At 42.1% G+C, this 27,608-nt stretch overlaps 1 protein-coding gene across 2 annotated transcripts; it reads right to left on the reverse strand.

The window, feature by feature from the left end:
- Positions 1-27,259, reverse strand: AZIN1 (antizyme inhibitor 1). 2 transcript variants are annotated; one of them, XM_051609821.1, is made up of 12 exons: positions 26,972-27,259; positions 21,371-21,508; positions 13,585-13,782; positions 11,434-11,607; positions 10,984-11,156; positions 7,126-7,260; positions 5,459-5,540; positions 3,474-3,548; positions 2,281-2,446; positions 1,692-1,810; positions 1,317-1,531; positions 1-675 (listed from the first exon to the last, which is right to left on the reverse strand). In XM_051609821.1, the coding sequence occupies exons 3-12, from the start codon at positions 13,684-13,686 to the stop codon at positions 564-566; spliced, it is 1,353 nt and encodes a 450-aa protein (XP_051465781.1). In that variant the 5' UTR covers positions 13,687-13,782; positions 21,371-21,508; positions 26,972-27,259; the 3' UTR covers positions 1-563. The 2 variants fall into 2 exon arrangements, with proteins under 2 accessions (XP_051465781.1, XP_051465782.1); XM_051609822.1 differs by lacking the exons at positions 21,371-21,508; positions 26,972-27,259 and adding an exon at positions 12,539-12,709 and having other exon boundaries at positions 13,585-13,663.
- Between the last annotated feature and the right edge of the window lie 349 nt (positions 27,260-27,608).

Below are 27,608 nucleotides of genomic sequence, written 5' to 3' on the forward strand. Positions count from 1 at the left end.
TAAAATCTACACAAAGTTTTATTGCAATCATACAAGGGATACATCAAGGGTCAAATACAACAAATACTATGATGCAATTTTACATTTATTAAACTACAGTTCAAAGCACAAATTTACACATTCTAAATACACTAAACATCTAATGAAGTCACACTGGTCTCCCACTGACATTTGATATATCTGGGCGAAAGACAATAACTTTACAAGACTTTTCTAACAGGAATCCTTAGTATAAAAACTGTGTACTTGTATGTAAACTGTTGAAGAACCCAAGTGATGGGTTTCCATCTCCACTAAGTCATCCATTTTGTTGCATATTTAAACGCTCAGGGGTTGAATGAACTTGATTTTAAATTTGGATGCCATTATCTAACCCTCCCACCCCATAGTGAATTGTAGCTGTAGCTTGTTTTGCCTGGCCCCCATTTAGCTATTACTATTTTTTTCAAGTTTTGAAGAAAATGAATTGAATTCAAGATTGTTCCATTTCTTCCACACAGGAATGTTGACCAGACAAACTACAGACTTGCAACTGCAGGTCTAAATGAAGCGTTAATGCCTGTTTAAGCTGCAGTGGAAAAGCGGTCTTCTGGGCTCAGCTGAACGCAAGAAGGCACAAAGAAGAAATTCTTCATCAATGTGTCTGAAGCAATTCCAGCATCTTGCATCTCATCCCTGCAGCAGAAAGAGATGAGAGTTGTAATAAGGTGTTTTCATGTACAATTTCACATCAGAAACCAGCCTCGAGTACAGCATTTGAGGTCTGCTGCCCCTGGATAGATCAGCCCCAGCCTCAGCAGCAGGTGGAGAAGCAGCTTTGCAAGTGCCTGGCAGGTACAGGGAGGCCGTGACACTCCCCCCGTGGCAGCAGCACAGGACCCTGGCTACCTGGGTGTTGGCAGAGGTTGCCCAGCTTCTCACCCCCGCAACAGCATCACTGCCCTTCCCGCCTATGGTAGCGCTGACACACTGTACACAACTTGCAACTACTGGTACTAAGAAACCTCAGTAGCTGATGCCATGCAGTAAAAGGTTACTACTCAGCAACAACTACCACTAAACTCAGTCTACACTGGGTATCCTGCTGCTCTTTGTCAACCTGAAAGCAAAGCAGGCATTTTACCAAAGATCCCACTTTAGTCTTAGCAAAGTCAAACAGAAAAACAAAGCAAACAAAAAACCACAAAAAAGGCACATTCTTGCACTCAGTTACATGTTCCTGTATTTGCAATTAAATACAATCTGTATTTGGTTCTAACTGTACACTCTTGAAGGAAGTGAAAACAATCTTGTCACTATCAAGAGTATCTTCTTACCAGTCACTGAAAGACATCATGTAGTAAATCAGTGGCCTCTGATAGTCGTTAAAGGTAGACTGTTCACCTAAGGTACCAGAACCCATATTATCAAAGATCAGCCAATCTCCAACGCTCAACTCAGGCAGAAGACAGTTTTCCACAATTTGATCAAGCTCATCACAGGATGGACCCCAAAGGCTGCTTGGGAACAGAGGCTCATCTTCCTTGTATTTCTATATAAAAATAATCCAGGTAATTCAAGATTTAGTTTATCAAATAAGAACCAAGAACAAGAACAATTTTTATAAATAATACAATAATACTTACAAAGTGTTAACTATATATAAAAACATTAGGATAGTAAGAATTAACTCTGAATAGTACAGAACTCACCTTGTGAACCTCTGGGATAGTATTCAGTTTCTCAGACAATTTACTTGCAAAAGAGCCGTAAACACCATCGTTTATGTAATACGTAAATACTGGTTCATCATCATTCCTGGTTTGCTCCACTGAAAGTAAAGAAGAAGTAATCTTGCATCCATTTTTTGTCATATATAGTCTTTTTGTAATCTAACTTAAGTAAACTACTGTCTTCTGGCAAGGGGTTTCTACATACACTGGAATAGGATTATAAATTCAGTTGTAACACTAAGTGTGAGGCTTGATAAAATTATTTCAGTAATAATCACTGTTAACAATATAAATCAAATTTCTACTTTGAGAGAATCAGCTCACTCTGTGATCTGTAAAGCACTTGATAGAGGTTTAACCATTAACAAGTCAAACCTAGCAAGGAGACAAGAAGAGCCACATAGATGTAACACAGAACAAGAGCTACACTGGTAACAGAAGGCAGATTACAGTGTAAGCATAAGGAAATGTATTAAAGAGATGCTGAGACAAACTAGCACATCCTGACTAAAAGTTGGCAGTTATCTATGCTGATTCATAGCCTGTAAAAGATAAATACAGCCCTTACCTCCAGAAGGAAGAAGTTTATCATACTCAACAGTCTTTTTTGCAATTATGTTAACTGCTAGCGTAAATGCAGATGAAACATAATAGCATCCAGGCTCTGCAATCACATTAACACCAGATTCCTTAGGAAAGTAGACATCCAGCAATGGCCTGATGACATGATTAACCTAGGAAGTTGAAGTCAGAGGTAAGACCAATGAAACTCAGCTTACGTGTACATCACATACACCATCAGCAACAGTTCCAGTAAGCACACCAGAAGCTTACTCCTTTCCTGTTCTCTGAACAGTGTCCTTACCAGAGGTCCAAAATTTACAGAAGACTGAATACCATGAATTTGAGTACTGCACAGTCCCTCCTGCCAGCCAAAGTTCAAGTTGTGCAGTCTTGTGGTATGTCACAAGTAACTTCAATGTTTGTCCAGCACAACAGATAATGCAAAATTACATATGAATAGAAAAAAAACAAGGAAAGGGCCCTTCTTGTGATCAGTTCCAAGTACTGTCATATTAAAAATTGAATTATTTAATGCTGATGCTCAAATCTTAAGCCAGACAGTGAAGATCAACAAGTATTCCAAACAACTAACAGAACAGTTAGAACTAAGAAAGAAAAACTGCAATTGCTGTTAGTAACTTTTCACTTAATCACTTCCATTGACCTACATTCAAGGAGTTTGTCTTTAAGACAACATAAGTCTAAACAGGTTATTCTGTTTTATGTGCCACTGCACACTGAAGATACCCTTTAGGCCATATCAAAGGCTAGCCAAAGCAAAGATAAAAGCCAGTCTTCAGTTCTAAAGCAGAAACTTTCACAAAGTAGCAAGGTGGTTCATAATCCAAAGCATGTTAAGCAATCCTGACCCAAACAATGCAACAGACCAAGCAGAGGGATAACAACAGTCACCTGCCAAAAAAGTCAAATTACTACTTTGAAGGTGGCTTAGGATAGGAATTTAATCTGTGCCATGCTTAAATCAGCATTCACCCAATATGAATAGGATTAAGGAGAAACACAGATGACCTCCAAGGACAGATTACACCAACCATGATAAAGACTTTAAAACCAATTATTCAGACCTTATGAATTACAGTCTAACAGACTACGTTTCAGCTATCAATGTTAGTTGCACTTCGAAGCTTAAACACTTCAACTTCCTAAACCAGTTTGAACTTCCAATACATTGCATACCTCTTCCAGCTGAAGTTCTGAACCTGTGAAGCCCCCACCAATATCCAACATGTTCATCTGAAAGCCAAATTCTTCCTAAAATGCACAGGCAGAATATAAGAACACAGACAATTGTAACCGTAAAAATATAATTGTTGCTCCTTACTGTGTACTTGTGAGTATATTTAGCAAAGTACATGAGGGAGTTGTGGTATAGTAAAAATTAGTATAGCTCCATTAAATCTAGTATTAGTAACATTGGGATGTCAGAGGCTGGTTACACAATTCTCAAGTAGAAGTCCCACAGCAACATCAACTCCCATCTTGTGGCATTTGTTACATTCAGACAAGATTTACTGAGCTGGCCAGTGCATTCTGACCAGAAAGTTTTAGGAATTTACAAATAAATACAATGCCAGCCTTTTGGATACTACTTAAGTGACAATAGTGCTACAATGAATTTGCACAAAGATCAGTGAGAACTGCAGTTCTGTTGCCCTCCATGTGCTACCCAGTCTCAGACAACACACTGACTGCAGTAATAACAGTAGAAAGATTTGCAGTCTTCTCTATTTAGGAGCTTTTCATGCCTAGGAAGACAGATGTTCAGAAAAGGAATTTTATGATTTTGTAGTATGAGAAATACACATAGAACATGAGACTCACAAGAGTCATCTAAAGCATCTGACAAATCCATTCCTTTTAATCCAAGTTGGGATATCTTCCCACAATATGACACCTTCATTTCTTATAATGCTTAGTTATTAATCTCAGAAATCACATGCACCAAGATAATCGTCGTGTCACGATAAATGCCAGCACACAAATGCATAGTATTTTAACATAACTTAAAAATGTCAACTGTGTATTTGCAGGACCAAGATTTGGATTTTAAAAAGCCTTTACCAAAAGTGAGAAACTAATTTATATGAAAACATCTTACTGCCTGTCAGTGGGACAGTGTTCATTAACATTTGCCCACAATTAGAATCATAGAATCATTAAGGTTGGAAGGGACCTTAAAGATCACCAAGTTCCAACCCCCCTGCCATGAGCAGGGAACCCTACCACTAGACCAGGTTGCACAAAACCTCATCCAGCCTGGCCTTAAAAACCTCCAAGGATGGGGCATCAACAACCTCCCTGGGCAACCCATTCCAGTTCCTCACCATCCTGATAGTGAAGAATTTCTTCCTAATATCTAACCTAAACGTCCCCTCTCTCAATTTAAAACCATTACCCCTTGTCCTAGCACTATCTTCTCTGTTGAAAACTCCCTCCCCAGCTTTCCTGTAGCCCCTTTCAAGTACTGGAAGGTGCTATAAGGTCTCTCTGGAGCCTTCTCTTCTCTAGGCTCTTCTCTAGCCCCAACTCTCTCAGCCTGTCTTCACAGCAGAGGTGCTCCAGCCCTTTGATCATCTTGGTGGCCCTTCTCTGGACCCTCTCCAACAGGTCTATGTCTTTCTTGTGCTGAGGGCTCCAGAACTGTACACAGTATTCCAGGTGGGTCCCACCAGAGCAGAGTAGAGGGGCAGAATCCCCTCCCTGGCCCTGCTGGCCATGTCTTTTGATGCAGCCCAGGATGCAGTTGGTTTCCGGGCTCCAGCACACACTGGCAGCTCATGTCGAGCTTCTCATCTACTACCACCCCCAAGTCCTTCTCCTCAGGACTGCTCTCCAGCCATTCTCCCCCCAGCCTTTATTTGTGCCTGGGGTTGCACCGACCCAGGTGCAGGACCCTGCACTTGGCCTTGTTGAACTTCCTAAGTTTGGCATGAGCCCACCTCTCCAGCCTGTCAAGGTCCTTCTGGATGGCATAATTAGGATTCTAACATTTGTTTTACCTTTGCCACACATCTCACAATGAAGTACTTAGTCTCTTACTAAAAGTTCCATTTCCTATGTTAATATATATTTAGGAAATAATATAGTTGGCTTGTTAGTATTAGAATAGAATGGACCCTCTACTATAGCAATTGCATCTGTGTACATATATATATACTTACAGCCATGTCAAACACACACCGAGCATCAGATAAAGCATGAATGTATGTTTGCAGTTCCTTGCAAGAGCCTGAAACATGAAATCTGAAAGAAATAAAAATGCAGTTAATACACTGAACCATGCAGGCTTCAGACAATACAAACCATTTCACCATGTAGAACAGCACTGGAAGCAATTAATTCCCAAGCGGCTTGAGTCAAGCTTGCATGATAATACAGTAACTGTGCAAAGATTAAGTTCAGAAGAGGACTGCCTTCTATTTCATTGGATTTGCACTTGGTCTGTCTTGCTCTTACTGCTAACAATGTCCTACAATATTCTTGTCTTTAAGAAATATCAGATTGACTGAACTTTTCAGTCCTCATTATCAAAGTGGCTAAAATTTGTTTTTCAATGGGTGCCAATGCTAACACAGTACCTAGATACAGTCTCCCCTCTCTCCTAACACTTTGTGTTGCTTTGCCTGTATACCCTTCCCCGTGGTCCATCCAGTTTTCTTCTCAAAGCTAGGGCTGTACTGTATACATTCCCTAATTAATCCCACATTTGGGAGAGGGTGAGGAGATGTGGGTCCCACTGCCACCCTGTTCATTCCTCTTCACTCCTGGTCAGCTCCTAGTTTCACAGCAAGACTGAAGAGGCTGGTGAGCAGATCATCAGAAGCAGAGAACAACTGATGTCTCTGACAAGGTTTAAGTAGGGCCATAATACTGACAGTAACTGAGGTGCTAAAACAAGCACCAACATTCTTAATGGGCTTCCTAAAGACTAGTATAGTGTAAAAAAAGCCATGTAATTTTTGCTTGCTTATACACTGTATAAAAGAGGTACATTTTCTCAGCAGTATCATCTAATTTTTAAATACATTTGTTATTTGTAATTATTAAACTATGTTTATGCTTTAAACAAATTTCCAACAGACTTGCATCAAAACAATTGTGGTTTAAATCCTCAACCCCCGGCTTTCATTTTATATACTATTTTTACCTTCTTGATGACCCACCCTCCTTCGTTTGGTTGCTTTCTTAGAACATTCCTGAGTATGTGATACATTAGGTAACTGATGGTAGACAGAAGACTTCTGCATGTTATTTTTCTTTCAGATAGTAAAATATTGGTGTCAAATTTTAAGTTATAATACCACAGATCATTTGGAAGCTCTCAGAACACTAGGATTCATTCCTTTCATCTGCAGGAATGAAGTAAAAACCTCAACTGTTTTGCCATGACATGGGTAGAAAATGACATAGGACCTAACTCAGAAAATCCAACTCCATGTTCATCTTGTTCAAAGTCTGTCTCCCATGCTGTACTAGCACTTATTATGGAAGAAATACAAATTCAAGATACCACAGAAGGTCAAGAGACAGCTAGAAAACAGGAGAGGCTTCTTTGCTTATGTGCTGACAGAAGGATTTCTGACATTCCATTCCAGATCACTTTGGTAACTGTAATAGTTTGTCTCATATTTGGTTTTGCTTGGATATTACCATTGCTTGCAAGCAAAAACTCATGATCCAGAAGTTGGGGTTTTTTTATTATTATTGTTGTTTTTTATTAAACCCCTGTAAAATAGTGTCAAAGGAGGGAAAAATTATTTTGTATTCTAAGTCTTGAGTACATAATACAAACATCTGCTTAGCCACCACAGAACAAAAAATTACTCACTTAACACCAACTATTTGGACTCCCAACTCCTTAGCACATTCCATGAGGTGCCTACAGTTCTTCAGGGTGGTGCCAAACTTCATATTCATCTCCTCATCAGCAGTAATGTCTTCTGTGGCAATGTACAGTAAGAGCCTAAGAGAAGGGGAAGATGATTGGGGCAGTTGGTTTACATCATCAGCACATGTGAAGCCTGAAGACTGTCAGAAGTGTGTTGATTATGTTGTCAATACTCCAGCTCCATCGATGGATGAATCAAGTGAACCTAATAAAAACAATCCTGTACAGAGAAAAAACTAGCAATTAGGGGCTAAAACATGGAGCCAACAAGGACAAGGGATTTCGAAAGGCAGCAACTAAGACTCTTTTGTAGCAGCAAGAGTCTGTTGAGTGCTGTAATAAAAGAGAATGTTACCTTCTAATAAAGTTACTTTCTCATAAAACCATTAATAAGCTTTTCCCATCTCTGTCCTCCTTTCTGGCCAGTGGAGAGCATGGAAATACCTCCCTTCAGTCAGTCATCTAATGGATTTTGTTAAACTCAGCATCTGGGGGACACCAGGCTGACACATGAAGAGCGCACCTTGGCCACATCCATCTTCTCTCCTCACTGAGCACACTGAGTGGAGATGGAGTGGGCTAGTCTGTCCATTTCCTGCCCCTTCTTCCTCATGGAACAGGGAGGCAGTAAGGACCATCTCTATCAGTCTTCTGCAGTGAGAGCTTCCTCTCTCACTCTGCCTATGTTTGGCAAACTGCAGTGCCAGTGCTGCAAGTTTGCTAGATTAAAGCAACACTGGAGTGGCAGAGGCATGTTCACAACAAAGCCTCTAGAGGTATAACTCCAAAACTCAAAATTCAAACTGATGTCCACTAAGAAAGCCACTGGCCTCCTCTTCCCTCCGCCACAATAAAGATTAATTAGTCATGTAGTAAACTAAGCAGAAGTTGTCATGACATACACACAGACAGCACAGACCACATTACAGTTATGCAAGTTGGAGAACATAAACAAGCGATGAAAGCTCTACACTCCCAGTGAAATAGTTCTTTTCAAGACATGAAACAAGCAAAACCTAGCCTAGCCACTGCAACATATGTTAGTCTAACAGATGTCCTGACTTCTTCTTGACCTTTGAAAGGTCCTTTCAAAACATCTCAATGTGTTGAAAATGTATTTTATAAAGAAATAAATAATTCCTAAATTCTCACACAGGTTGCCAAGAAATCATGGAATCATAGGATGTCTTGGGTTGGAAGGGACCTCTAAAGGTCATCTAGTCCAAACTCCCTACAATAAGCAGGGACATCTCACACTAGAACAGATTGCTCAGAGCCCCATCGAGCCTGACCTTGAATGTCTCCAGGGATGGGGCCTCTACCACCTCTCCAGGCAACCTGTTCCAGGGATCCACCACCCTCATATTAAATAACTTTTTCCTAATGTCCAACCTAAATCTATCCTTCTCTAGCTTGAAACCATTCCCCCTTGTCCTATCATTACATGCCCTAGTGAACAGGTCTTCCCTGGCTTTCTTATAGACTGTAACTCATACAGCTTCACTCCCCTTCAGAAACTGACTAGCCTCTCACTTCCTGTTGCTCAACTAGCACAGACACTTCTGCTCAATAAAGTTGTAGTCAAATACTTTAAGCATTTCTAAAGGGTACAAGATAGAACAAATTTGTTAAGTTAAATTATTTAAAATATAAAAAAAATTCAAACCCATAATACTATCATTAGTAACCTCACACAAATGTTAGACAAAGCTGCTTCTTAAGCAAGACAACCAATGTTAAATTTTTTTTATGAATTATCATGGCAGCATGATAAATTAAGCAAGATGCTTTTCTAGTGCAAACCACTGAAAAAGTGTAATTCTGATTCCTAGAAAAGTAGTAGGGCCCTTCTTTCTGGGTGTCAGCCAGGGCAGGGCTAGAGGATGATGCGTGTTTGGGTTTTTTTGTTTTATTTGTAAGAAGAACTGTACCTCCACTGGAGCTCTCAGCACACCAGCAGTTACCTTCAGATTTTTCCAGTCAAAGTTAATTATAAAGTAGCAAAAGATTCACGCATTTCTCCTCTTTCCCCAAAGTATTTGCAGTCGTTCATATTACTGAGACTACCAAAGGCAGAAACATCATAAGAAGGGATCCACTCTTCATTTTGTGCAGAAAGTTACAAGAATTTTCAGAAAACAAGGAGAATTACAGCTTTCTAAGCAGGATTTCCTCAGCTTCATATAGAAACTGACAACCTGAACCTTGAAACTATTCCAAGGAAGAGAGAAAGAAGAAAACGCAATGGTTGTCACTTCAGCATCAAAGCTTTTAATGACCCAACAAGAGAATCCTACACCCAGAAGGAGAGCTGGAAATTGAGTTTCTAGAAAATGTAGATAGAAAGCTGCAGTTCTTTTGTAGAAATTAAGTTTCTTGTCCTTGGTAATCAGGAACTTCTTCAAATATTACACTATGGGATTCTAGAAAAGAAGTGAAGAGTTTATATTGTTTTTCTCTACTTCTACTCCTTCATACTGTTTCTCCATTTTACAACTTCTCTGCATCCAGAAAAATCTGCATCCTAACTTATCTAGCTCTGCATGTCACAATAGACAACATTTTCTAAAAGAGGCTGTTAAGACTCACAGACATAAATCAGCACAAAAACTAACAGAACATAAAGCCACCAGTGGTAACTGGTAAAACACTAATGACATAAGAGACAGCTTTAACTTTGCTGAGGCTTTCAAATACATGGAGTATGTCAAGGCCAACATCTTGCACACAAAATTTTTCATCATAGAGAACAGCGTTTGCAGAGGAAGTGCTCTCCAGTACACAAAGCACTGACAGGCTTCCATGAGGATGGAGTGTAATCACTAGCAACAGCAGTATTAACTCTTGAGGTAGCCTAGAAAAAACACCAAACCAGGTGGAATTAGCAGAGTCTCTGGATACTGAGCTCAGAAACTTCCCTATTCTACAACTATGGCCACAGTTTTGGGAGAAGACAGAATACTTTACTGAGAACTGTCTAGAACTAAGGGCTTAGTACAAGATGTCTGGAATTAACTTGCTTAGGGAGCTCTGACATTTATGCGAAGCTATACCTTGTTATTCACTGGAAAGCACTGTAATGTTCACTTGGGCTCTGACTCCACATTTCTCAAAGGTATGGTCCACAGCCAAAGTGTTCTGTGAGGGATGGGATGCACAATGACATAAGCACTTCAGTCCAAAAGAGACCATGATACATTAGCAGCAATAAAATTATTGTATTTAACAACCAGAACATCAGCTTTGATCAATTCCCTACAGAAAGTATCTGGGCCAATCCTGAAGTGACTAAAAAAGGAATTAGTGTCAAATTCCTCACTTTTAATGAAGTGGGGAAATACCTGTAGGTGTATTTAGTAGACCCAGAGAGCACACTCAAACCCTAGATGGGACCTATTCACAAGCTCACTTGCTAATAGTCCCAGTCCTGACATCAGCTGAAGCCACTAACAACCCAAACAGAATACCCTGAAAGAAAACACTGAAGACAGAGCAGGAGGAAGATGTATATGCAGATGACAAAATTACAGACTTCTGAAGCTTAACCACAGAAATCTTTACATGAAGACTGCCCTAAGAAATAATAAAGATGGTTTCTCCCAAAACAAGAGCCTTACTAACACATAAGGAAGCCAAGACTCACAACAGCTACCTTTGAAAGAGATATCAGAGAAGAGAAAAATAGACACAATTGTATTAAAGAAGCCATGTACCTTGCTTGCAACTCAAACAACCCAGAATTTTATAAATTAAATTTCCACCACACAAAAAAAACAAAACCAGAATTTTGACACTTACTTAGCATTTGGATGGTTACGTGCAATTTTCTTCAGCTCAATATCATTGTCACAAATCATGGTGTTTATCCCAGCTTTCGCTGCATACTTTATCTGAGAAGCTTGCTTGCAAGGATTTGTATATATAATGTTTTCAGGAGAAATGCCCAGGTCTTGTACCAATGCCATTTCAGCCTGAAAAACAGGAGCATAACAGAGTTTGACATAGCCCAGTGCATTATCTTCACTTAATTTTTATTAGATGTGGTCTAGTACTGGACTAAATAGTCAGATATACCAAAGACAAAACTATCCACTGCTGCAAGGATGGAAATACGCATTTGTAACAGCTAGTTACACAGGACTTCACAGTTTAAATTGTATTATATATAATCATGGCACTTAGTAACAAAGAGCTCATTTTAAAACAGTAGACAAAAGAAAATAAGGCACACATACAGAAAAAACTTACTTTACTGGAACATGCAAATCCAACACCAAGGGTTCCCAAAATTTCGAGTACACCTGGCATAGAATTGCATCTTACAGGATAAAATGGTTTTATTGGTGCCATCACATTCTGCCATTGTATGTTCTTCTTCACAAGCTTTCCAAGATCCCCAACATAAAATGCTCTTTTTTCAGTCTAGAAAAAGGAGAAAGGAAAAATAAAATGTCTGAAATTGTGGGTTTGCTGTCAAAACATAAATATCCCATGAAACAAAGTCTTAAAGAATTATGTACTTCTTGCATCTTGCTATTAACTTTAAGGTTTGACCTTGAACAATCCTCTTGTTTTTACTTTCACCTAGCAATTTGAACTACTTAAAAAAATAAAACCGAAGGGAATACCTACCACTTCAGAGATATTATGAATGCTATTTAGACAACATTCTGAGATTCCTGAACACGAGACACTAAAAAGCCAAATGTTGATTTTATCTTAAAAATACTGAATAGGTTACAAATCTCTTCCAACTTTGTATTTTCGGAAGTTTGCAGCTTTTTGGAGGAAGAAAATCCACTGGGACAAAAGCTTCCACAGTCTCAACATAATTTATAGTTTAGTACACAAGGAATAAAATCTAATGCACTACCATTATTTTAACATCTAGCTAATAAGCTCATTTTACTGACAATTTCTTTGATAGCATTTTAATTCAGAAAGTAAAATTTGAGACTGTTCTCCACAGCTTGTGAAGCACCAAGTTCAAACAATTTTAACAAATAAACTCAGTGTGTTAAGGTTGCAGAGTCAAGTACATAACCTCGTGCACCTGTTACCATAATCTCTTAATGTCAAGTCATGATGTGGATGTTGTGGAGCAAAATCCAAACAGATAATTCTATATTTGTTTATAATGTGCACTCAGTAAAATTCCAGTACATGAGTGGCCTACTGTATATCAATTAAAGACCATCACAATATATGATTGCTCTAAGACTGTACATCAAATGTTAATTCTAGCACTTGACTTCCGCAGATATGAAACTATGTTGTGGCTTATTGTATACAATGTCTTTATTTCTGTTTAAAAAACACAAATAGAAATTCCATCGGGTGGAAGCATACTGACCCCCTGTACGGGTCACCAGCAGGAATGGGATCTGGAGCTTTAGATCCATGGCACAGGCCTCTACCCCTTGAGCTAAAGGAGTAAATGAAAGCAGCAGGAGGCAGCTATCCTCTGTGAGCCAGCCAGTGGTTGGAGACATGACATGTTGCCAGTAGTTTACCTATTTATTTGCTAGACAGAAAAAGAATATTAGGAATCAGGATTTGGGAATCCTACACCTGAGTTCAGAAGGCCATGGGATTTAGCTATTTGCTGAACTATAGTTGAGCACTTGCATTTGAACATTAGTTCTGCTAAACCAAAGGAAAAGTGAACAACTCATAGGTATGGCATATTAAGAATATACTATTTGGTTAATGAAAATTATTTTTTTAAAGCTTTTGAAATCTTGTCTATAAAACAAAGGTTAAAACATCTTTCTGCCTCTTAAGTGAAGCCTTATTCGATAAAACTGTTACTATATACACAGAAGTTTCTTTTCAGTAGATTGCTAAGCCTTAATAGCTTAGACCAGTTTATTGCCTTGAAAGAAAAAGGTAGGTAGCACCTCACAATATGTTTGTACTGGTGTTTCCAGTGGAGTGAAGGGTAGTGGGAAGATGTATAACCATACAGCTATGACTGACCACAGATTTTAAACATGGCTTTAAAGTCGTGAAACACATTTTTTCAAAACTTTGACATATTTTTAGGGAAAGAGCTAAAAAAGGGTTTTTAACTTGGTGATACCCACTTGCCCAATTTCATGTTCCTGGTCTAATCTCCACTGATAATAAAGTATCTTGAAACAATAAGATGGGAAACTGTATTTAATTACATCAGCAAGACTATTTTCCTGCTAGCGACACTGAGGCAGGTAACAAACTTCCCCAACAGAATTCAGCCCAAGGCAAGCAAACAGTAAAGAAGTAAATTAGAAGAGGAAATTACTTGCTACGGTGAGTTTTAGCTGACTGTTTCTCTCTCGCTGTCACCTCACCAGTGCCAAACACCTTGATCTAGTTTGAAAACTCAGAGAACTAAATCAGAAGACTTGGAAAACTTACATGAGTATGTTCATAAATACAGTTGTCAATAACATCTGCAAGAGTTGCTCCTTCATCCAACAGGCCAATAGAGTAATTTGCATCCTCAAGAAATCCTTTCATCTCAGCCGTTTTCCACAAAGCCGACAGTCATAAACCAAGAAACACAAGGGATGGGCTTCCAAGCCTTATATCCGGGTCCTTAAATTATGCAACAAACTGTACAAAGAAAACATAAATCAATGGGGAAAGAGGCACAAAGCACACTATGCCACTATTTTAAAATTAGAACTTTCTATATGCAATGTACTACAAACAGTAACACACGCTCTCTCTTTAAAAAAACTTTTTTTTTACTCTACCCATGCTCCATTTGCTAGGGATAAGACAGTGCAATTCTACTGAAGCCAAGAATAAAATAGAAGCTGTGTCCTGTAAATCTGATACCAACTTAGGGAAGAGTAAGAAACCATTGATGCAAGGCTGGTCTTGAGAAGCATCCCAAAATGTATGCACACTGATCTGGGTTGAGCTTATGCACACTATGTGAAAATACTGCAAGTGCAGCATACTTGTACAAACACCTCAGCTCAGTTATTCTTAGATATAGCAACTTAAGTAACATCAGTGCTCAAGTATGCAACTGAAAGACTGACTATAATAGAGAGCTTGTGGTTTACTGACTAAATGTTAGCACTGGTATTTGTTAGGTTTGCATATTTGTGTTAATATTCTGGTTTTTGTTTAGATGCTAATTTATAACCATTGCCTTCACACATTGTATTTACTAGACATTTATTTTGTTGTTCTGCCCATAAGATCACCTGCAACACTTAGCCTCTATTGAAATTTTTTTTAACAGAAAGAAGCCACTAGCTAGAAGTAGTTTTAAAAATTACCATCTCAGTAAGTGGAACTGATATTAAGACAGTAAGAGTTACAGCCCAGATTTATTTACATCTTACTTATCCTCAAACCTTCACTGCAAATTAGATGTTGTTTATAAGCAGTGTTTTCCAAAAGAGAGCCTGAATCATAGTCAAAAGACAGAGAGCGTTGTTAAATATACAGTCTTAGAACATGGATTAAAGAGTCTCCAGTAAAAATCAGCAGACAGCAAAAAAACTACCAACAGCTGATTATATACCTTCACCAGCCCTACTTGAGGAATACAATCTGCAGCTTACATTCTGTTACAGCTGTAGTCTGTAACAGAAGTTACAAACTTCTAAAAATCAGTAAAAGTCTACTAAAAGTAGTTTATAGCAACTGATTGACCAGGCCTTTTTTTTCAACTGTGATCTTTATGACTAACACAAGACTGATCAATACCAGTCAGCTAACAAGATTCCTTCTTCACATAGACACCCAAAATGTTTTTTTGATCTATGAACAAAAATGGCACAGTATTTGTAAAATAAAAAATAGTTCTCTAAAGCCACCTGTACTTGGCTTTAAAGTAACAAAATTATTTTTTTAATGAAAAGTGTTGACAGAGACCAAAAACATTGCAGCTGAAGGTAAAAAAAATGCTTAATTAAGACTCTAAAAGCTAAGATGCTGATTTTGACTTCAAATGGTCACAAGGCCATGTTATTAACTGTGTCTCATGTTTCTTTCACCAACCCCCTACAGTCTAAAAACATTTTAATAATTTGCAATATAACTTTGGTTAACATTGTTAACATGAACAGTTACCTTTGTTCACACTAATACTAAGACAAATAAACAGCAGTTGCTCCTGCTTGTCATTACACCCAAAAATGGGGGAAAGAGCCAGCAGACTTTTGTATACTTTCTGCATAACTCAAGTGTGCCACCTATGCTTAAGAGAAGTATTTACTGCCACGTGAATTTAGCACAGTGGCAGCACAAATTTTCAGTCACATTCAGAAGCTGAATGACATAGACAAGTATTCTGGGAGGAACATACTTGTCTTACACGTACAGCAATTCATATGCTTAAGTGAAACCTGAAAAAAAACAGTCATGAAATAGCAAAACATCCTTACGTCAATGTGATAATAAAGTAAATTACAATCATAAAAACAATGACTAGGTGGTAAACATTAGAACCAGGATAAACTTCTTCAGTCGCATCTCAACTTAAGTCTGTGAGGAATAGCTAAAACTCCTTAAAAACACCCCACAAAAAGACAAGCTGTGAGCCAAGTTTGACTCAAAATCATTGAAACAAACATGAACACTGCAGTTATGATTACATAGCTACTGCCACCCTCTAAAGAGGTATTTATTTCATCAGTATCCTTGATTTGCTAGCTGATTAGCACAAAGTCCTCAACATGTTCAAATCCATAAAATAACAATGATTTCCAGGAGCAGAGTACCAAAGAGAGTTTGGTTTGGTTTTTTCTCCCCTCCTCCCTGGAAAGAAAACCTGGCAAAATCTGATATAGCTCTGGAGTATTCAAATGTGATCAAAAGAAGAAAAAAGTTAACAGCAGAGTTTAATTATTTTAGCATAATTTCTTTATACTATGAGTTAAACAGCCTAATGTTTAACTAAATTTTAAAGTACTTTATGCATCTTCAGGAACTTGCTGGTTGTGTAATAAACACAAACTCTTCTATGATAATAGCTCTTTTTTGTCTTCTTGCAAGAAAAAATAGCCCCAGAGAGGAATAAGTAAACAACTATGGTGAACACATGCAAGAGCAGAGTGATTTCAATTTTCAGTAGGTTTTAGCAAAATAAAGCATTTGACATACATACAAGGGGGGTTTTTCATAGTACAAACAACCTGGTATACTCTAAAGCATGCAGATGGTCAGGGTCCCTGTCACTGTAGGAGTGCACACCTTCACTTTGCACTGCTAGGAAGTCTCAGCGCACCCAGTGGAACCCTTACAGCACCAAATGGACTTCAGACTCCAGAGACAGGCACCCGCCCTGCAAGCTAATTGCTGGTGACATGTAGTGGAAATGAAGAAGCTTGGTACAAACACCAGCTATCAATCTTCAAATCTTGGTGCTGTATTCATCTCAGTTACATGGGAGAGGATTTAGGCTGATTTTGTGCTATTCTTGAAAGACAGGTTTTTACGTAGTTTGACTCTGGTGTCTATAGCTTTCAGACAGAGATGGTGTAGAGCACTTTCCCCCAAAAGCTGCCCTTCTACTTTTAGGGAGATCCTGTGGGGAGGAGGGTGAGGACTGGCTTAAGTAAAGCATGAGGGGAGGAGGCCTCTTTACCACTATCTCTTCAGAAACAACAAAAAGAACACTGATCTGCTAAGTTAACAGAGTAAGTCAAAGTTTAATTTTTAAGATTTTAAAAAAAAAAAAGTTTGAGAAGAGAAAGATGCATTAGTTTCAGACAAGCAGACTACTCCATAAAAAAAAAAAAGGTAGACATTTGTACTTTACTCAACTGACCAGATCAACTTTGAACAAGAAGAAGGATTAATCAGGCAGCAAGAGCTTTTTGTTAGCTTTGATGGTCATTTCCTAAAACAAACATTGTCTCTTGCAGTTCATTCATCCAAAAGCATCTCATGGTCAAGAGGCTGGGAGGAACAGGAATTCATGCTAGCACAGACTTAATAAAATAGCTTGCAACAAACCATGACCAACCTAGTATAACCTCTCCAAGGCTACTAAGCAGCAATTGTTTTTTTCCAAGCATTTTCATGTCATCCAAACTTTTTCATTCTGCAAAATTCATCTAACAAAAAAAGCTAATATTAGCCTATCAACTTCTGTTCTCAGAGTCACAGCCCATTCCTCTCCAATTTCTCCTGCCCTGCAAGTAATTATATATTTTCACTCCTTTTGAGAACAAGATAGGAAGAATATTCTACAAGGAGAAAACTGAAATTCCTACCAGCACTGCTACAGCACCTCCACAAAACTGAGCACACTCAATGCTTCTTTAAGGGGTTAATCCCTGCAGTAGGATTTGGGATTGTGCTATAACCTTACTCTGTTCTGACTGCCCTCCCTCTTGAGGGGGCAGGATAATCAACGATAAAATTTGTGAAACAGCAAATTAAGATAGACATAGGGAAAACAAGAGGGTTGTTTAAGACTTCGGCGTCTGTAAGAGGAGTCAGAAATCATTACAGTTCAGTCCTTGCTGGAAGTGCTGACTTACTGCAAGTCATGATTTGACAGACTTAGTGTGGTAACACTACCTATTTTACAACCTGAGATGTTAAGTCTGCACAATGCTCCAGGACATGTCTTTTAGGGCAAACAAAAGCTGTCAAGTGGTATGAGACTGCTACATAGGCATACAATTGCTTTCTTTGAAGCATTACATCCTCAGGCTCTTTAGGGTTTAACACAATGACTTCTCAGATTAAAAACTTCAGATAAAAGTTTATTTAAACACTGCAATTAATGCAGACATCTGGAACAGAAGAAAATTAAAAAGCTCTGAAAGTGATTAACTAAACACACACTTGTCATACGAAAGCATCCATAACAGACAATTCAATTTTTTTCATTACATTGTCAAAACTACATATTGTTTAGTCCGAAAAAAATCCCCAAACATCTGGAGGCTTGTTTCTTTCATTAAAAACTTCCTTTGCAAAGAACAAAGTCTGCAAACTGAGCAGGCTCTCAATACTTCCTTTTAACTACATGTCTTATTAAGCAAAATAAATATTTATAAGATTAACAATTATGCTGATGCAAAAATCAGAAAGAGGTAAAAATACATTCATGTCATGTTCCTTATGTAAGAATACTGGTTCTGCAGGGCTAACAAAAAATTTGAAGCATTTTGTCACTAACATTGGCAGTAAAGTACAGAACAGGTATACTAGAAAAGAAGAAACACGAGTCCTCAGTTTCCAGTGCAGGAAATGCCTATTTATAATGGGAGTATCTTCAAAAAAAATTCCAAGATGCCAGCTCATTTACTTCCTTATCACTCAGCTGAATGCAGCTACTCACCAACTGATGGAAATGCTGAAGCAGGTGTCTTTACCTATAGAGGCAGTGGACATTCTGCATTACCCAAGTTGCCTCTCAGCACAAATCCACTGAGGGCCATAGCAGAGTTCACCCATACAGGTTGGGCTAGTTGCATCCTACCTTTCTTCTCAGGAGTATCCCACACAGTTAAATGAGCAATGGAACAAGAGCATCTCTGCTGAAGTAAGTGAGCAAAAAGGATAGATACTAATACTTGCTCCATCTAACAATTTATAGAAAATGTGCACTTTTGTTTCTTAAAGTTTGACAAGCCAAATAAAAAGCCAATAAACTAACAAAGCTTACAAAAGTGAGTACTCTTACAGAATGGTTTGTGTTGGAAGGGACCATAAAGAACATCTAGTTTCAACCTTCCTGTTCTGGTCAGGGACACCTCACACTAGACCAGGTTGCTTAAAGCCCCATTCAACCTGGCTTTGAACACCTGAATGAAGGGGGCATCCACAACTTCCCTGGGAAACTGTTCCAGTGTCTCACCACTCACACTAAATTTCTTCCTAATGTCTAACCTAAATCTACCCTCTTTCAGTTTTGATCCAGGACTTTACACTTGGCTATGCTGAACTTCATGAAGTTCACATAGGCCCACCTCTCAAGCTTGTCAAGGTCCCTCTGGATGGCCACCCTTCCCTCCAGCATGCCAGCTGCACCACACAGCTTGGTGTTGCCAGCAAACTTGCTGAGGGTTCACTTAATTCCACTGTCCATCTCACTGGCAAAGATGTTTAACAGCTCAAGTCCCAGTACCAGCTCCTCAAGGAACACCAGTCATCATTGATCTCCATTGACATGGAGCCATTGATCACAACTTACATGACTTAAACTTCCTGTAAGTGCATGTATACTTCTGCTGTACCATACCAGCACTCTTCATGGAAGTGCAAGCAGATACCTCCATATCCTATCCTCCTTCTTGCTTGTCATTATTTGCATTTGGCCTCCCCATTGCCTCCAACCTTTTATGCTCCCAGCCCTTGTGTTCCCTGATTGCGACTCAGTTCCACTCAGACAAAGCCAAAACAGCTTTAAGAGGCCAGCTAGTCCAGATAACTACTGCTTCTACTTGGCATAAAAAGGGCTCATTAACAGATTAGATTTTGATTGCTAATTCCTTCCACTTCGCATCAACCAGATATGGCAATAATTAGAACTTGCAGACTACCACTACCTACTTTATCACTACAATCAATACTGAACTAATTATATTTGTGTACAGTATGTTATTACTGAACATACAATAGATCCAAGGTCAAAATAAACACACACTATATGAACATCCAGTTACAAATACAGCAAATTCAGTGGCATTTCCATCCTGGGGCAAACTATATCTTACACTGTTTGTCACAGAACATTAGTGCATCAATTAGAGAAAGAATAATCTCAATGTAAGTACCAGAGCAGCCTTCTCAAAGAGAAAAACTGCAGCCAAAGCAAAAATACCTTTGGAACAGTTTTAGAAACTGAAATGCATTTGTAGTACCGTAAGATTTTATATTTTATTCAATCTTCCTCCTAACAATTATTCTGCCTTTCCTGTATTTTTACTACTTAATTCCTGTTGAAGTGCAAAATGCTTGAATGCAAAAGCCATCCAAGGCTTCTACCCACATACAAGAGTGAGACAAAACTCAAACTGCGTGACAGAAAACCTTCTCAGCTCTTTTGCTTATAAAAAAAAAAGCACGTGACACCTACAAAAGAACAGATATATTCAAAGAATTTTCAGTGTTAACTGTATTCACTGCAAAAGAGCAGTCACCTACATAGAACTAGATACATGCAGTTAATTCAGCAAGTTTCAAACAAAAGAAAAAGAATTTAACCTCTGGAGATCAAGCCAGAAATCATAACAAACCAAGCTCATCCTGTACTTCCCTAACTGCACTATTTTCACATCTACATTAAGTACATTATTAAGAGACATACTAACAGAACTGGCACTTGGACTCTTCATGGTCTTTAAGAAGTACCTGGCTCAGTTAGATGCACTTAACCATTCTCATTCTCAAGTTTACATTAAAGACCATTATGTAATTTATAGGTACTAAGCCAAACAAAAACGCCTTCAGCTAGACAGGAAAAAAGTAATACCTTATAAAATCAGCTTAACTCAGATATTACAAACGCATTTAAGGCTATTGTCAAAACCACATAAAGCTATTGTTTTATTTTAACCGAACAGGATAACCACAGACATTCCAGAGTTTTCTGTGCTCCTTAAGTTCAGCTATGTGTATTCATTTATTTTCAGTTATCATGGGTTTTGTTTTTCTTTAATAACTATTTGCCTCTTTAAAATTTAAAGGCAGTTATAATTGGTACACAGTTTCCATCCAACACAGAATTACACATTCTACTGTAGCTCAACTACAACTATTTGTGGAAGTGGATAGTAATTAGCAAATAATGGAGACAGGCACTTGGAAAGGCACGCCCTTCATGATCAGCATTAGCTACTGCTCACAATTGCAAATTTTAACTTTTTAAGCATAAAATACCCTGAAAACCACACAGTACTCAGCAAGTCATGATTTGATGTTAACAGTCATGTGGTGATCACCACTGAGACTGGAGTTATAGCATTTTATTTTTTCTACAGCCAACAGCTCTGATTCAGAAAAGTAACTGTTTACAAAGTTTACTCATGTTTAAATCTCTCAGAAATTCATCAGACAGCTCTGCCCCATATAATATACATGCCCCTACTTTTAAATGTTGATAATCTACATCAACAAGACAGTTATCATGCTTATCAGAAAGTCAATACATGGTGTTTGTATTTTGTAGAAGTGCTTATCCTCTGGCATACAGATGAAGACAGGTGGAAATGAGACTTACATGGACAAGTTAGGAGATGGAACCCTACTATCATCAGCTAGGTTCCCAAGGTGGCTCAGCGTTGAAGTCGAACTGTTCTCTATAAAGCACTTCTCCTAAGCCCTCTGGATAGTTGTAAACTTGATCAGAGATTTTGCCCTGTGGGAGAAAAGGCATACAAAAATAAATTTCATAGTCAGAACAAAATTTTTGTCTGAAAACATGTAAGAAACCTATTCAGTAATATTTTTAAGGAGGCTTACAACATCCCACCACAAAACTATATAATGAAGTAAAATGCCCTGTTTTCAAGAGTGAATGTAAACTCTGTGCCTGAAGAACTGCTAAAACACATGAACTAGGCACATGAATTAGGCACATGAAACTGCTTGTTTGTACTTCTCTTTCCTAGCCTGAACTGGAAGATTTTCAAAACTGAAGGCATAGAGTGATCTTGCTTTAGGGTAGCATGCCTTAATATTGGACTACCCTCCCAGAAACGTTTTTAACCCTGTAACCATTGTGATTCTTCCCCTCCCCACTTCCTATTTTAGAATTCACTGGCCACATTCCTTCTTCCTCTGCTGTGAATGAACACGGCATGTGGGTGAAAAAGCTATTTGGGTGAAAAATAGTGCTTTATATAGTGAAACTGAACACCATACAGACAAATCCAGAGATGAGCAAGGCAGTAAAAAGAAACTTATGCTTGCCTTCAGGAATGAGGAAACATTTCAGCTAGCCCTTAAAGGCTATTACACACAACACTAAAGCAGTATTTTGAAGTACAAAGGTAGCTTAAATTAATGTAAAGCAATCACACAAAACAGTACAATGAACACAAAAAGCATTCAAGAAAACATTAACCAGCCTTGCTGGGAAGTTATTCCTTCTAAAAGGAACTGTAATTTTAATGGAATTAAATATGGTACAGAACTGGTCACATGTAAATCCAACACACAACAAAGTACCCACATTTCATGCCATAGATCACAGTGAATTTGTAGAATGTACTGAACTATAGCAAAACCAAATCTTTGCTGCTCATTATTTAGCTGAGACTACACGTGCTGACTACAAAAATCTGGTTTCTGGGAATCACCTAACTCAAATGATCACTTTTTCAACTGCATTTCAGTTATGCAAACTACTGAAGTGTATTTTTTCAATTATTCTTGCTATTAGAAAACTAGTCTACTCTATCAGGTACTGAATTACAACCAGAGGAATGCAACTTGAGAGTAACCGTTTCACAGCAACTCCACAGAGCAATCTCCTCAGCTCTACCATATAAATTAGCATTCAGTAGCATATAATACTAAAAATAAACCTCAGTGCTTCAAAATTAATTGAGATAAAGGCATTTTGACAGCTAGAATTAACATACATGCAGTGTTTTTAATCTTATCTCCCACTTCCACTAAAGCAAGTAGTGAGTAACATTTAGTTATCAGAGTATGCATGCAACAGTTTCAAAAGCTGGCAACACTTGCTTGTTGTAAAATTAACTAATAGTAGCTCCACTGTTTTCTAGTGCTGTTCCGATTATACTTAAGAGCTCATACAAATTTTCCAATGATTATGAGTTAAGTTTACCTTCCCAGCAAAACAAGTCAGTAAAAACAGGTGCTTCCAGGAAAAATGCATAACCTCTAGTGCAAAACTTAAAAAGCCATACTTCAGACAAGTATCACCTGCAGTACTATTCCAATAAATACTTCTACATGACACAGGAAAGAAGTGTGCAGTTATAAGTCTCCATGGAGCTGAAATGAAAACAAATCATTTTCTGTAGCAACAGTCATCTCTAAGCTGCTCCGAGTTCTAATTGCCCTTCAGAATTTTTTTTACAATTATTTATCTGAAGGATCTACACAAACATACAGAAAATATTCTGACTGCCCTTCTTTTGTGCAGGTTTGCCGATATTAAACATTCAGAGAGGGAAATGGTATTTCTAGATCTGTTAGTATACTTTACTAGCAGGTGCCTCAAGTTTAACTGCAACAATGCTGTACTTTGTACTTTAATAGTAACACTAATTTGAAGAACAAAATAAGCCACCAGTCGTCTGCAGCACAAAGTTTTGCCAGAACAGCTGCAAACTCACAGCAAGTCTTATAAGCACCAGCAAGTCAGCAGGGGCCAGGTCCTTTCCAGCTACCCATGTCTGATACAAAATGAGGCATGGACTAATTTTGTTTAAAAAAAGAATTATGCATTGCATCTCTCAATTTCTGAGGAAACACTTCAACCACCCAAGCTAAAATATCCATGAACCAAGCCCTAAAAATCAAGTAATAAAATGACCTCACATCTTTACACCAACTGACAGACTTGGAGGCACCAAAGTTACTTTTGGTCCACAAAAAAATAACCATTCTTCTGATACAGGCAGCACTTTCCAGATCAGGGCCAGGGCACTGTGGTGAGGCGATCCCCAGGGGAAAACAGGTCCTGAAGGAAGTGCAGGTCGCTGAGGAATTCTCCCATCAATTGCATTCTTGCACTACATCAACAGCATTTGGAACTGAAATTTGGCATTATACCCAAACAAGTCCGTTACACAATCAAGCCTCCCTTTAAGGAAGGGATGGTCTTAATTCTCTTCTAGAGCACTCAGAGTCTCCTTTAACTGGAGAGATGGAATCATTTCCAGGTCATACAACCCAGCATTGCTGCAAACACACACCTGCACTAGTCTTCCAGCACAGGGAGCAGGGCAGACTGCAGCTCTGAAAGGCAGTAAGCCTGCCTCTTGCCTCCAGTAAAGCAGTCCTCCATGGGAGAAACATTCCCCTTGCTGTTCATCACCAAACCTCACCTTCCCCCTCCCAAAGTCTTCTACAGACCCCTGTTTTTCAGGGGTCTAACAACCTTCCACCGGAGCTGAAGGCCCCGCGTTGGGAGGGGAGGGGGGTGGGCAGCAGGCTGGCTGGGTGCGGTGGGGCTCGGCCTATGGCAGGCGGAGAAGGGTGCTCACCACAGCCAGAAGCACACGGGGAGGGGGCTGCGGGGCTTGCGTGTCGCAAGCATGAGCCACGGCAGCGGCAGCATTGTTCACACGGTGACAGGAAGGAAAGAACTAGACTGGACCAGTCCAGACTGGAACAAACCCCTCCTACCATCACCATTATTCACAACCCCTGCCTCCCCCCCCCCCAACACCGCTGCCTCCGACATTTATCCAGGAAAGAATAGTGGGCAAGTGCAGTATCCTTCAGAGCCAAAAATCCAGTAGCCAGGGCAGAGGCTGAAGTGGGGCAGCACTCCCCCCGCCTGGACTGCCACACTGGAGACCCAGCCACACGTCTGGCTGAGAGGGTAGGCAGGTCTAACCCACTTTATTGGGCACCACACGGTATTTTCATTCAGGGCAGGTATATCTGACTGGGACTACACAATCAAATCCTGCTTGGTCACCAGAGACTGCTGCAGAGGTCTGAAATGCAGCGCTTCTGTCTACTGGCACATGTCGGCTGTGCAGGATTTTGCACTGCAGGAGATGCACTTCAGAAAGACTCAAAAGAATATTAAAGCTCATTCCCCTCTTCACCACAATCAGGAGCCCCCCCCCCCCAGCAGAGATACACATCATCTTGGGCTCTGAACGAGCTCAGATTGCCAACTGGAAAAGACCTGCAGTGCTGTCTAGTAACAAGGCATAACAGCATCCTCCTCAGCCACACCAGCTGCCCCACGTTTGTGTTTGCACCATCCTCCTTACCCATACATGAATCCCCACTCCCACACCATACGTAACAGCTTCTCTACCACCAGTAACAGGCACTGTTACCATAATCTGTAATGGGCACCTCTGCTGACCTCTCACCAAACAAGAAACAGCAGAGCGGCGAGCACCCGCACACTAGTGCCCTGACATCCGGGAGCACGCACTTCACACAGGCGCGTCCTGCCTGCAGCTGAGCAGCGACTGGACCCTCTTCTCTGTACTTTCTGAAAGTCACCAGTACAGCAGTGGCCAACTGGATCACAAGGGCCAGCAAAGGCTGCCTAGACAAGGAGGCTGAGGCTCAAACATGAGAATTCCAGAAGGACTGGTGGCACAAAACCTGCTGCTGCTACGCTAACCAGACTAAGGGGAGAGGGAAAACGTGTCCTTGAGATGACCCGCAAACACCCCTGGCAAAGGGAGGAGAATGCCAACAGGAGGGAAGCGCTCAACTTCCTGCACCCTTGAGGACCCCTAGACTCTCCATGTGAAGACAATCTGCCCCGTCATCCCAGCACTTCTCGTGGAGGCACTTGTGCAATGCTCCTACAACCGGTGCAGCACGCCGACAGCTCAAGCTGCTGCCCTGCTCCTCGGCATGTCCGCAGCCCACCGCGCCCAGGGGCCCAGGGCGAGGCCTCAGGCAGGTGCAATGCAGGTGACAGGGGAAGAGGAGCGTCCAAGGGGGAGCCCGGATGGACAGCCACGGCTACAGACACATAACATGGCCCACGCAACATGGCCTCTGGGAAGCGGAGAAGCAGAGACGCCACGACCATGCCACCTGCACTTCTTCGGCCTCTCCGCCGCCCGCCAGCCAGGCTGGCACCGGGGCCTGTCACACCGCTGCTGCCCCGGGCCCGAGGGGGCTTCCTGCGGGCGGGTGCACCCGAGGAGAAGGGATCCGCCGAATTCGGCGCGGGAGTCGGTGAGCCCGGGCAGCTGCCACACGGCGAGGTGCGGCACGCCGGGCTCCGGGGCAGCCCCTCTCCCGGAGGGGCCCCAGCGAGGCCGCCCCTCGCCCCCTCCCCAGGAAGCGGCTCCCTGCGAGGGCAGCAACGGCCGGCGGGAACGGGTCTCCCGCCGCGGGGCACTGCCTCGGCTGCTGAAGGGGAAGACACCACAGAGCCCCCCTCCGCAAGAATCCGCCATGTTAGGGCGGCCGCCGAGCCCCCGCTCCCCGCGGAGCTGGCGGTCCCACCGTCCTCTCGCGCCCGGCGGGACTGGCGGAGAAGGGGAAGCGGCGGCCCCAGCGCAGCCTTCGCCCCGCTCCCCGGCCTCCCCCTCTCGCCTCGCCGTCTCCCACACGTAGGGCTGTCCGCCATGTTAGTGCGGCGGCCGCTGACCCCCTCCGGCACCGCCGTGCTCCGGGGCGCTGGGGGCCCCGGATCCCGCCCGACCCCCGGGCGACGGCCCCGCACCGCCCCGCGCCTCGCTGCGCGCCGGGGCGCGGGGGAGCCCCGGCTCTGACTCATCCCGCCGCTCTCCATCTGCCGCCGCCGCTGGCAGCCGGTCTCGCCCCACGCCGCCGTGCGAAGGGATCAGGGGCAGCGGGAGGAACCGGCCCCGGCCCCCTCCCCGCCCGGCACCGCCACGGCGGCAGCGCTGCCCGCCGGGCACCCTCCAACCCTCCCCAGTGCCGCGGCCACCGCTCCCCACTCCCCTCCCTGCACTGGGGGAACACGGGCCAGCCCCTCCCCGAGCCCCGGGCCCCCGGGAGGGCTGAGCTCCTGCCCCTGCCCCCCGCCGCCGGTGTCCCGGGACACCCCGCTCCGCTGCGGGGCTCGGGGTGGGCTCCGCCGCCCCCCGCCCTCCCGCCGCCTCCCCCGCGGGAGCCCCGGCCCGGCGGGGAGGTCAGGGGCGCCGGGACCCCCGGCACAGGTACTCACGTGAGATAACGGCCCGAAAGATTTGGTAAATCGTCTTCTCTTTTTAGGCGGAATTTTTAAAGAGGGATGTGGGAACCTACAGCAGAAATACAGGCGGCAGCAGTGGCGCCTTCCAGGGCCATAGGCTGCGGGGCGACCGGCGGGGAAAGCGCAGCGCAGCGCTGGGACGAGAGGGCACAGGCAGAGAGAGACGGAGCCGGAGCGGGCCGGGGGCGCGGGGCGGAGGCGGCTGGGGGCGGAGGCGGGAACACGGCTACCGGACGGCGAAGCGAGCGACGAGGCGAGAAGAAGCGGCTGTTGCCGGCAGCGCTCTTATAGGGCGGGCGGGGAGGGAGCCGGCGCCACGCGTCACGGCACCGCGGGGCGGGAGCTGCCGCCGAAACCTCCCCGCGCTCCCCGCGGCGCGGCGGGGCCTCTCGCGCCTCCGGCGGGCAGGAGGACGGCGCTGCCCCCGCCCCGGGCCCCGCCGCCCCACGTGGAGGCGGCGCGGAGGCCCCCGCGGCGCGGCCGGGCCGGGCGCAGGTGCGGGCGGGGCGGGGGTCCCGGGCAGGGGTCCCCGGCGGGCCGGGGCGGCAGCGCGGGCGCAGGTAAAAGTGTCCCTGGGGACCCAGGGCAGGCGGTTGCCCAACGTGGGCAG

Source organism: Apus apus, chromosome 2 (genome assembly GCF_020740795.1).
Source record: "Apus apus isolate bApuApu2 chromosome 2, bApuApu2.pri.cur, whole genome shotgun sequence".
Lineage (NCBI taxonomy): Eukaryota > Metazoa > Chordata > Aves > Apodiformes > Apodidae > Apus > Apus apus.

Excerpts from the sequence above, each read along its gene's own strand:
- AZIN1 (XM_051609821.1), bottom strand. The coding sequence starts at position 13,686 with ATGAAAGGATTTCTTGAGGATGCAAATTACTCTATTGGCCTGTTGGAT. Across the intron at positions 7,261-10,983 it reads CGTAACCATCCAAATGCTAA|GCTCTTACTGTACATTGCCA; the intron begins GTAAGTGTCAAA and ends CCCTTCTCTTAG. Across the intron at positions 5,541-7,125 it reads GTCCAAATAGTTGGTGTTAA|ATTTCATGTTTCAGGCTCTT; the intron begins GTGAGTAATTTT and ends TATTTCTTTCAG.